Source organism: Pempheris klunzingeri, chromosome 11 (genome assembly GCF_042242105.1).
Source record: "Pempheris klunzingeri isolate RE-2024b chromosome 11, fPemKlu1.hap1, whole genome shotgun sequence".
In the NCBI taxonomy this organism is placed as follows: domain Eukaryota; kingdom Metazoa; phylum Chordata; class Actinopteri; order Acropomatiformes; family Pempheridae; genus Pempheris; species Pempheris klunzingeri.
Window position 1 is genome coordinate 8,085,337 of NC_092022.1, and position 12,284 is coordinate 8,097,620.

General features: G+C 39.9%; 1 protein-coding gene across 1 annotated transcript; it reads right to left on the bottom strand.

Moving 5' to 3' along the window:
- Positions 1 to 525: 525 nt before the first annotated feature.
- LOC139209969 (ERBB receptor feedback inhibitor 1) lies at positions 526 to 8,897 on the bottom strand. The gene is made up of 4 exons (XM_070839907.1): positions 8,646 to 8,897; positions 3,623 to 3,787; positions 2,848 to 2,927; positions 526 to 1,656 (listed from the first exon to the last, which is right to left on the bottom strand). Exons 2-4 carry the CDS (start codon positions 3,667 to 3,669, stop codon positions 677 to 679), a joined length of 1,107 nt encoding a protein of 368 aa, XP_070696008.1. The 5' UTR covers positions 3,670 to 3,787; positions 8,646 to 8,897; the 3' UTR covers positions 526 to 676.
- Between the last annotated feature and the right edge of the window lie 3,387 nt (positions 8,898 to 12,284).

The window sequence follows — 12,284 nt, forward strand, 5'->3', positions numbered from 1 at the left end:
TTATCTGATCAAGTGCTTGACGTCACTGTAGTTGAAAGCACGGTGTGGTTGCGTTGTGTCGTTCTAATTTCAGCCGCATGGCTCATTATCAACTTTACCATAAGTCTTAATGTGAGAATGATTCAGCACAACATTAAATCTATCAATACATTATACCTTAGATTTCAAGCAGCATTGTCACAAAAAATAACACACATGGGATGAACAGTTTGGTACAAGCCCAGCTTGTAAATACAGTAATTATTTTCTCTCTTTTAAGATATATAGTATTAGCTCATGTAGTTTAAGTGATATGAGCGTATGGCTGTCAGGCTTAAGAATGAATGAGTGATGAGACATTTTCCCTGTGAGAAAACTGCGGTATCTCAGTTAACCAAAATGGTTATAGGAGGTAAATATTTCTCCACTATTAGTGAAAATACTGGAATGTTATGATATTTTCCAGGAGATGTCGCTAAAATACTGACGGGTGAAATGTTCATTTAAAAACAGGCAAAAAACCTCACAGTGTTGTGTGACATAGGTGCTCTTGAAATACATCGACTTGACATGACGTCACAAACGTGAATGTGGCGTGTAGATGTTTTCACTCTGAACGATCGAGTATCACATGCTTATAATTGATGTCAGTCACAGTTTTGCACTCAAGTTTGAGAAATGACGATGACGAGGGTTTCTATCTGTTCTGCCAGACGCTGCTGTTTCCCGTCCTCACCGGTTCGCTCAGGAGTCTTTCTCGTCTGTCCGAGTACACTGGTCGGCCCGGCGGCAGGAGGATGTAGTGCGTGGCGCTGGCCTGTCTGCCATCCTTCAAAATGGGAACAATGCATGGAGAAAACTGAGCTGCAGGTGGCGCCCTTTCACTCTGCTGTCTCTGTAATGCCTTACTCACATATTTTGGGTTAGCAGCAAAACTCTGTGTGGCAGGCATCACACCGTTGATGTAAATTGGAAGACTTTTGGGGCTTGGGGTACGCGGTGGGCAGGGTGGGACTAAGGGGACCCTTGGAGGAATTTTGGGAGGCTTGTCTTCCTCGTTGGCACTCACAGTCTTTTTGAGAGCAGCAGGTTTTGGCGGGATGGGAATACGAGGGGGGATTTGTGGCTTGTCGGTGGGGCAGGTTGTGCTGCTGCTGTAGAGAGGCTGAGAAGCAGGGCCTGAGGAGGGAAACTGGAATCTGGATGATTGGTGTTGTTCTGGTTGTTGTTCGTCTCTCTGGACAGCTAGTGCCCAGATGTTGGCTCCAAACCCACTTCCTCTACCTGTTGGTCTGTCCTCTCGGCATGGCCAAGAGAAAGCTCTGGAGCCAGACCCAGCACCACCAGCCCGCAATGAGCCACCCTGGTAGGCGTGATTTACTTGGCCACAGTCTCTGTTCATGCCCCTGCACATGGCCTTGGGGCAGCTTTTTGGCAAAAGACGCCGGCGGTCACTGGTAAAAAACTCCACCTCACTATCAGCAGCCTCATCAGACATGATCTCCTCAGGGTCAGGCAGAGGCGGCAGAGGTTTGGCTTCTCTTTGGTGGCCCCCAAACGCTGTCCGTCTCTGGGAAGACGGGACCACCTGGTCACCCTCATTTGGCCGCGGTACGTTATCAGACATTAGACGGTAAGCATCAGCGTAGAAAGGAGGCTGGGAGATGGAGATGTTACCTAGGAAAGGGAAAAACAATCATGTATTAAACAACTGTTCTCATGAAATCCTAAATTGTACCGACACCAAGATACCGCTGCTTTGTTATACAAGGTTTTGCTATCAATGTTGTTTCCTTCAGCGCAGAAAAAAGTCTCAGAGGAAGAAACATGGAAAACAACTTGCAATGAGGAAAAAAAAACTGTATATGGTGTAGGAGGAAAGAAATACCAAGGGGAGTGGGCTGCCCACACTGCTTTGAAAAAAACCCTCGCGTTTTGCTGAAGGTATCTTACAGGAAACGAGAGTGAAAACATGTTGAAAACAACCGCTTAACCTATCACCCTCTTCGTCAAACATCAGCCACAACACCCTGATTAACGCGGGAATCGTCATTATCTGCGGGGCAGACCATAATCTTAACGGAGCTTCCCATAACCTTCTCCGTAAAAAACATCCGACGTGCCCCAGACTGCAGGAACAGCTGGTGACCAGGGAGCAATAGCTTCCTCCCTCCTCCTCCTCCTCCTCCTCCTCCTCCTCCACCCTGCTCTCTCCCTTGCTACACAGCTCAGTCCAGTGATGACAAACCCACCTAAACCCTGTCTACACACTGTATTATGAGTCGAGCAGGGTTTAAACTCTAGTTTGTGTAGTTTGTAAGGCCAAGACGAATTTAAGAATCTAGGTACATGCTGACAGAATTGTATAAATCAAATTTAAAGACCTTAAGAAAACTAATGATTTATTAGAGTAGATTTAGTGAAATCTTCGTAGCACTTAAAAAATTTTTTTAAAAAAAGATCAAAAATAAAGAAACAAAAATGTGAGTTCCTTCAAAATGTTATCAGTGTTTTGTTTGGCTTATTTTAATTTAATTTCACAGATAACTCGTGTGCACTGTATGTTCCTTTCTATCTCAAGGTTTAGCAGTTAATTTTAATGTAAACTCACCCCAGTCTTAAACAGGTCATACAAACAATTTATTTTCAAAAACCCATTTCTGCAATTATCAACAATTACACATTAATGATAATATTTTAATATTCATAAAAAATATCATGCGAGATTCTGTCACATTCACAAAGAATTTAAAACATCACAAGTGTCACCTGCATCCAAGTTAATTGCTAGTTGTTAACAGTTTTCAATTACCTGGTGAAATCATTTTGCAATTACTTGTATGTGAAAACAATATCTAAAGGACTCACAGTTAAACTCTTTGGCCATTTGCTGTTGTTGAAGCTCCGTCAGGTTGTGGTCCATGTCAGCACTCAGGCCAAAGCACACTCTGCAGAGCAAGAGAGGTTGAGAAATCCAAACAGAGTCGTGCAAGTGTGTAAATCATTTCTGCACATAACCTGTCATGAGTAAGTCATTATATACGAAATGACAAGCATGATATATGCTTTAGCAGAACATAAAGTTTTCTCTGCTCTCCTTTACGTGTGTACATTATGTAACAGCACTACAAGCTGCTGTATTCTTCATGTAGCTTTGCTCTTTATTTACATAATTCATCCATATTATCTTTGCCAATGCTGGCTGAGATGATTTCCTTTTTTTCTGTTAAATGTTTTTTTTTCAGTCTTTACTCATCCAAAGTCAAGGGTCTAAAGATGAAAGGTGTCAAATGTTGTACAGATTGTTAATCATAATCAATAATAAAAATATCATTGACATTCTCAATGAATATGGTATATTCTAAGACATATGGAAATAATCCAAGCATTACCACTGGAAATAATTTAAATGTTTAATGGCCTTTTAACAAATGTAGGTTTTCATCTATCATAATTTCATAGAGTTATTTTTGAATGCACACATAAAATGATAATACTTTTTTTTTTACTATGTATTTAATGTGAATTATCCCAGAAATATATTGTATAATTAAAGTAAAGGTAGTGTTATTGTCACACTATATAATAAAAAGTGAATCTTTGACATCTTCTATCTGTTAGTGTTAGAGTAGTGTTTGCGTACCTGTTCAGGTCGTGCTGTCCCCAGTAGTTTTTCTGACTCCCGGCCATGTTGTGGCAGAAACTGTGTTCTTAAAAAAGCGCGAAGGTCAGTTTGGTATCGGTCTGAAGTTCCAACACAAGTCAGCTCCATCAAACCCATCACGGCTTCATTCTAGCCAGCAGTACGCTGTTGGAGACAAAAAGAAAAGTGAGCGGTGGAGGCAAAACTTGTACATTTAATTCTTGTTATAGCAGGTGTGTCACAGTTAGGCTTCCACATTTGGCTTTTGCATTACATCACTCCTTTTATTCGTTCCGGTCACACCTTCATCAGTGTGAAATCCCCATAAACAGGGAGTATAAACTGTGTACATCTGGAACGCAGCCCCAGCCATCACACACAGCTGCATTCATCCTACAGGGAAGGTCGAAGGTCGGGAGCACATACTCTAGAAAAAATACTTAGAGCCTCAAAACAAAAACACATAGATACATATATATGTGTCACGTATATAACAATTCATATTACTAACACAGCATGACTGTCATTATATATCTACACTCTACCTGTTAGTCTGTCTGCAAGGAATATATATTAAAAAAGAAATATTTTGTGAGAGTTATACACATGTTGGCTTTGTTATGAGTATTTACGTGTTACAGTAAATAACAACTTATATTCCTGAAACACTGGGCTGTTTTAAGTGAACCTCTAAGAAACAACAGTCAACAAAAGCAAAAGCCCAGTAAATTACTTCAGTCTGCTCTGGCTGCTGCCATGTGTGTCTCTTTGTGTTTCCAGCTTAACGCCAGTTGTCTGATGAGCGGGCTATTGCACAACCTCTGGGTCAGATGTAGGAGGGCAGCAGCACTCCTCGCCCTCCTTCCTCTCTGTGATCATGAAGCTCTGAAGTATCCGCCCTTACAACAGGGGCTAATTGTGCAGCATTCCTGTGATGCTGACTGACAAACTCCACCACCGAGATGGCACACCAAAGCACCACGCTTACAAACACACTTTGCACTACTAAACATGTCTGGATTGAAGTCTTCTGGAGACTAAAACAGAAAAAACTTTAAGATTTTAAGTACTGGATGAAATATCTCCACATCTGCAGCGTATCTGTGCATCCCACCATTATCTATACTATGGGAGGGTTGGAACCAATCCAAGCTGACACTGGGCGAAAGACGGAGTACATTTATCTGTTTCTGTAATATGTAAACAAACATCAGAAGCATATATATACAACAAAAACCATTACAATAACTTGACATGCTTTTGGACTAATTAATGGTTAGCTAAAACTATTGAACTCCACTGTTTAGAAAGGATGCAAGCCTTTTACACTAAACTACCCAATCTGTTGCTGATGTGGGGAGACTCACTAACTGCAGATGGGTGATGCTGTTAGATAGGAGGAGCTGGTCGGTCTCAGTTTACAAGAATTCAACTCATTTTAATATATGTATCTAATCAGTCTCAAGTGTTGCCAATAATTACTGCTCATAATGATTCTGCATTGACCCACATGTGAAAGTTTATCTAACAATAACTTATCGGCCAATAATTTATCACCCACCGATATATCCTGCATCCCTGCTCATCCTGCCTTTACTTGAAAGTTGACATTAGCTTTGCTTCATTGGCTTTACTCACAAGGTGGAAGGCCAAAAGTTAGGTTAAACAGACCATTTGACAACTGATTGGGTTTAATAAAACTGAGTAAAGCCCCTTTTTCAGCAGGCCTCTATCCTGCTGCAGAGCCCACAAGCTCAGTACTCATTCCCTTCTAGCTTCCAGCAGGCATGACACATTATGATCACAAAGCACCAGTCAAATATGACTTAACCTAAAAAATATCGATAAATACATGGGTAACTTTAATTTGACAGCGAATTATCCATATAATTGCTGAAACTTGAATGTGCCTCTTCTAGCTTTTAAAACTATAATATTTATAATACAAATCCAACATGGACACCAACTGAACTAATTTACCTCCTGATAGATGTGAAAAGTTTCCTGATCATATAATAAAATGGTTCCGATGTCTCTAAACACCACCACTTCAAAATAAAATGTAAATATTCAATAGAGAATACTCAATACATTTAGAATTGGACCTGCAAGCCGCTCATTAGTAACCCAAGCCTCCTACTCACCCAGAGGGAGAAGCAAGGTCTCAATTTTACTATCACACGGCAATCTTATTCATCAAAGTCCCGCTTTGTTTCATGTCATTAATAGGTCTACAGTCAATGTGGGAAGCAAACAATGCAGCGCATGCATAATGCAAAAAAAAAAAAAACCACCACAAACAAAACAGTGACCCATGCGTCTATTTGAATATTTATGTCATCCTTAAAACAACCGACGGTGGCGTCATTTCCGCCTGTGAGCCTCGGAGATGGAAGCCGCTGAACAATTATGAATTCTACCAGCAAGCACTCAGCGTCCATGAATCGAGCCACTCTCAGGAATGAATGGGCCTTTGTGTCACTTTGTTGCACAGTGAAGCAAGCCTGAAAATACAAGTGAACTCTCCCATGAGGTTGAGACTGAAGATACGCCATGGAGACAAGCAGACATGGCCAAGGTATGAGCCTGTGCCGCAAAACCCCCCTGCAGGAGGATTGTGTGTTCTGGCACTGTTGAAAGAGCAAGCCGGAGACTAAAAAACAGTTAGTTTATCTCATGCAGGAGCCTTGATGAGTTGTCCTTGGCTGTCCCCACCTCACTTTTTTCAGCCAGTGGGCCATTCAGTGACTGGACCTTTACAAATGATTTCATTAAGGTGCTGGCATCAAGTATGTGCTTTACATCACCTAATTACAACTTGCTGTAAACTCTACTGGCCAAATAACACTCACAGCTCAGCAGGCTGTACAGAAAGATTATATATTTAAAAATATTTCCTCCACAACATGAGTTCTTAGCACCAGTATTTGCATCCTTGATGAAAGTTTCTTTAAGCGCATTATCAAAATAGACAAGTGTAGTTGGCTTTGTTAAAGGAAAGTAATATAAATGTGTGACTGGAGCTTTCATATAAGTTTTATGACCTACGTAGAAACCAGATCTGTTATAGACATGCGGTAAACTCTGTGCTGTAGATGTGACAGGGCCAAGCCTGAGAGATGCAGTTCATTAAACAACTCACTTCGCCTGATAATCTCAATACACACTGCACGATGATATAACAAAACAATCTGACAAAAAAAAGAAATGTAATTTTAGTCGTTTGCATAATCAGCTATTACAGCTTTATCCGTTGTACATCTACAAAGTGTTACTAAATAGTATTGCATCACAGTGACCTAAGTACAAGTTATAGTTTTTTAATATATATATTAAAAGAATTTTATATATATATTCTAAAGGTATATTGTGAAAAATCTGTATAATAATATAACAATAATAATAATAATCTTGGACCATGACAGTATCTCTAATAATCTCGGTGCAAATAGCATGAAGGAATTCAATCATTTATTTCATTTAAAACATTTATAAATATAGGAGAAACTGTAAAGCTCCCGCCTGGTCAATATACAATTTATACACAGGAGTTTCAATGACTATAATACATATATTTACATTTTCTTTGTCTTTAAATTTTTATACCACTGAATCTAGGCTTAAATCCTCCCGACTGTGATTGGACTGAGATTGTGTCTCTTCATTCAATATATACTACTGTAGTAGTTGTGCAGTTTGTTACACTATGAATCATTTAAACACTATGAAGAGCCAGACTGGTTAACTGGAGCTCATTCATTGGTGTTGGTGGTAGAAAAGAAAAAAAAATCAAATAATGATAAGCAGGTGGCCGTCGCAAATTTGCCACTTTGTGAGTTAAACTGACTCCAGTTATTTACAGCTTTTATTACTTTGGTAGAATTACAGTGCCTGTGGTCCAACATTTCTGAAAAAGGTACAAAATAGCAAGACTGGCGGTAAAAGCTTCATATTTATACACTGAGTGCTCCAAAGTTGTCCAACCTAAGTAAAGTGAGTTAGAATATTTATTTAACCATCCCTGAATTTAATGGGAAGGCAAGAATCTTGTGAGGCAAGAACTAAACACTGAAACTGAATAACATTGAATAACAATGTTCAACATTTCCCTGTATTTTATATTAATTTTAGAGTTAGGATGGGAGTAGTCTGACTACTACAAATTTCCAATGCATTTAAGTCCTTTATCAAGTCATATTGCTACAGATTAAAATACATATTCTTTAAGGTTAAATAGGAATACGTAGATCCATAAGATACATGTAGATATATAGGTACAGTAGGCCTATATGTGTAGAGAGAGATACTAGATAGATAGATAGATAGATAGATAGATAGATAGATAGATAGATAGATAGATAGATATTCTGTAGACACCTGTATAGGTACAGTAGGCCTATATGTATATAGAAATATACTAGATAGATCGATGATTAGACAGATAGATAGAAATATTCTAGATAGATAGATAGATAGATAGATAGATAGATACTACATAAAGTATAGGTAAAATTACCATTAGTAAATTTAACGATATTGATTTATATTAAATTGGACCAAACTCCGGACACCTACTGAACTATTTTGTCCCTCCTCGGCGCCCACTAGCGGCAGGCCGGGGACAGGATGACCAGTCCCGGACTCACCCATCCCGCCTCGGTGGGACTTCACTGACGGGCATCATGGAGCCGAGCAGCGGGTCAGGAGAGCGATCTGTCCCGCTGCTTACAGCCAAATGCCCCCGACAGCCGAGCTGAATCAGTACACACACACACTTTAATTAAACGGTACTTAAAAACCCAACAAACTCTGGAGTAGTTTTGGAACAGCGTGTCCCAGTTGTTTTCACATTTAAGTTCCCTGCGTGGAATAGGCCATATAAAAAAGAAAGGTTTTAAACAACCAGACTTCCCCGTTGACATCTTATTCAACACTGCCCTGATCGATCAGTCTGCGTGGATTTAAAGCCCAGTTTTCATCATATGACTTATTTCTTTCGTGGCTAGATGGAGGGAGGTCTTACCGTGTTAACGCGGACTTGCTGTCCATCAGGTAAAGTCGGTGGACCTGCTGCCGTCCAGTGTGTGAAGTCTGTCTGTCCAGATCGAGCCGGGCTCCCAGTCAAATCTGACCCATGTGCAACATCCCTCCTCTGTCAACAACACTGGGAGGTGAAACTCATTTTGTCAGAGTGACGCGTTTTTCCACATCTCCTTATAAACGCATCCAGCACAACGAGCACGTTACTGTAACTCCACCCAGTCCGCCTTAAAGAGAAAAAATCCCCCTAAAAAAGTAAAAACCATTTGGAAAAGTAGCACAGTGGTGGAAAATAACTAGGCCTACATCACTGTGTGTGCTTTCTAAAAAACTATTTTACTGGTTTCTCATACATTTTTAATCCACATTTCTCTGACAGCTAAAGTCACTGGATTTAAATTTTACATACAACACATGAAAGATGCATAAAATATGATGCATTATTCTTGATTAAACTGCTAAAGATTAAATGAGCTATTTCTGCTGGTTGTACATATACATACATCAGCAATAATAATCCAGTAACAAAGTCATTCAGCATTATTAGTCATTTTACTTTCAGTTCTTTGGTGACATTTGCTGCAACTATTTGTAATTTTTTCTTTAGGGCCAGGATTTTGATTTGTAATGAAGTGAAGGATATGAATTCTTCCTCCCAGCCTGTTTTCTGATTTTTTATTTTATTATTTTATTTATTTTATATATATATATTTTTAATAAATTAGCCTTTTACTCACACAGAAACTCACTCCAGAGATCCATAAAGTGTGTGTCCTCACTGCAGGTGGAGTAGAAAACCTGTGGAGATCAATAACACCACGTCAAACCACGTCAAAGCTCAGCAAAAGTGTATATGCTTAACACTAATGAGCACTATCATCATTACATTTATTTCAAGATATTTTATGGTCATGTTCAGTTGCAATGATGCCAGAAGAGCTCCACAATTAGAATCATTTTATCTGCCTTGTGCAATGAGTGTATGGGAAATTGCCCTTCATACGGCTGTAAACAATTTTGGTTTGACCTGTGTGGGTGTCAGAGTGTGTGTGGGTGGTTTTTGGCGTGAGTACAATATACTACTGATAGAGAAGAGAACAAGTACAAGACTGGCAGCAAAGTCATGGTGGATGAGGACTTGTTTTGAAGCCTCCGTATCACACAGGAGTTCACTGTCTGTGTTTGTCTTCACCCACGCCGAGAGGCAGGAGGACAATACAGGAGGCCATTTACCAGAAAATAACAGGGAAGTGAGCGCGGGCCATTCTTGTTTTTAACCAATCCAGACCACACTGAGCCTACAGTCTACCCCCAGACTGCCAAAGGACCTTTTTATTGTGGTAACAATCCAAATAAATCCTCAGGCAAGTTGACACATTAAATATTGTGAAGGGCTGAATTAAATAACCACATCATAAAAGTGTAAAAGAGATGGCCAAAAAGACCCTGTGAATTCCCCAAATTTGGTCCTATTGTTCAATTTTTCCACTGTTAGAACAGTCTAATAAAGTCCTTATATGGTTATATATGGATTAAGGAGTGCCTTATACATATATACCAACTGTAAATCACAAACCCACAAAATAAATACGCTGCATGCAATGTCCTTTTATTGCTGCAATCATCACCTGTCCCTGTTCCACCGACGTAATTTGTTTGCTTAAAGGAATACTCATACTTTTCAGCAAATAAGCTGTTTGATCAGCTTCCTGTTGTGCAATGAAGTGATTGGTTGCCCATGTGATCGCAGTGTGACACAAGGAGGTGAAACTGCTGCGCGTCACACTAAACAAAATTCTTAATATTCACAGTGCCTTTAACCCTTGTATGGTGTTCGGGTTCGTGGACACGATTTCATCCGTTTTTATGTTCTTTATCAAAAGAAAAATGATACGATTGATCATTTTTTCAAACTCAGACTCATCAATGTGAGCCAAGGCCAATGAGTCTGAGTTTGAAAAAATAATTAATCGTATCATTTTGCTCTGGATAAAAAAATGAAAACGGGTCCCACAGACACCACACAAGGGTTAAAGCTCTTGTCTTTTCTTCTGTTTTGTTGTGCAGAGGTGTCACAGCACCCTTCAAATTTCATATTTCTGCCACCTGGAGCAGCAGATGTAATCGTCTCTGCCGCGCTGCTGCTGGTCCGCCGCCCTCTGTGGGCGCTTGTGGCGACCCAGGATGCTCAGAGCAGTGGGGGTTGTTGTCGGGGTGGGCCAGACTCCCACAGGGGAGGTCAAGTCATTTCCTGCTCTGAGAGACCTCCGTCCCTCACAGCTGTCAGTGCAGTCAGAAGCCCACCTCCCACATCTGTAACACCCCCCATCCCTTCTTGTGCTTTTTTTCAAAGATGTGATGGATTGCTCTGAAGGAACTCCCTCATGCTGCTGCAAAATAAAAGATGGACCATCAAAGCTGCACCAAAACCAAGGCCTTCTGTTCGTGATTTTTTATGATCTCAATTCAAAGACAGACAAGAAACATAAAAAGCAGGAATCAATACTGAGTAGAAGCTGATAAAAAACAGGGATAATAATTCATGAAATGCAAATATGGATTGATAGAGCAGATCTGTTTCACATCTCTCCAGAAAACCAGATAACCCCTGAAATGAGAAATATCTCTGAAGATAAATGTCTGCCCACCGCTCATTTAACAACGTCTCAAGCTGGAATAGGAAATGAAGTAAGTAGGTGTTAACGTACGTGTTCTATGGTAAATACATCTGTGTAGGTTGATGTGCTGACATGGTGGCACAGGGAATTCTCTTATAGAGGAACCAGCTGTGTACAAACATGTAATAGTAATTAGAGCCCCGTTACAGACTGCAGACAGACAGGCAAGCCTGCTGCTGTTTTGTTTTAAAAGTCATGGTCGACCTGTCTTATGTTTGAGTTTCACATTCCTTTTAAGCTTTTAATGTGGTGGTTCCTGTGAATCAATGCTAGGGGCTGTAACACATGAAAAGACTTCATCACAGTAGCATTTTTTAGACGTAGATAATTCAAATCGATGATTACGTAAAAAAGGCTTCAGTGCAGCTGCTGCATGTGTAAGAAGTTAAAATTCCTATCCATCAAATCAGCTTTGGAGTAAATGAGATGAGTAAACTGTGTAGCAGGGCAGCAGACATGAAACCAGAGGCATCGTCATCCAACTCTAGACTGAAGTTGCAGTAATTGCGAAAAACCAGAGAAATTCTTATGAAATTCTTGGGTCTATTTTATTACATCTCGTTTTGTTGCCACCCACCACTTCCTTCAGTCTGACAGGGAACATTCACGTTTGACATTTTTATTTCAAAATAAATGGCCAAACAGAGGACAGCTGTGTGTGTGTGTGTGTGTGAATATATGCTGTGCTTATATATACGCACAAACACACAATAAAAAATAAGTATAATAATAAAAAAAAAATAATAATTCATCATGAATTTGTTTTATTATTAAGGAATAAAACAAAGGTTGATGATTACTTCAGACTATCGCTGCTGTCTGTGGAGCTACATGTGATTTAAAAAACATACCCATCATTTCATCGTTTTTAATTTAATGGGTTTGCGGTTGGGTCTGTCAAGTTGGAGGCGTAATGAAGGAATCAGTCTCCTCAAATGTCTGAG

Coding starts and splice junctions, on each gene's coding strand:
- LOC139209969 (XM_070839907.1), bottom strand. CDS start 3,669: ATGGCCGGGAGTCAGAAAAACTACTGGGGACAGCACGACCTGAACAG. Junction 2,928..3,622: donor GGACAGCACGACCTGAACAG/GTACGCAAACAC, acceptor CTTGCTCTGCAG/AGTGTGCTTTGGCCTGAGTG. Junction 1,657..2,847: donor AATGGCCAAAGAGTTTAACT/GTGAGTCCTTTA, acceptor TCCCTTTCCTAG/GTAACATCTCCATCTCCCAG.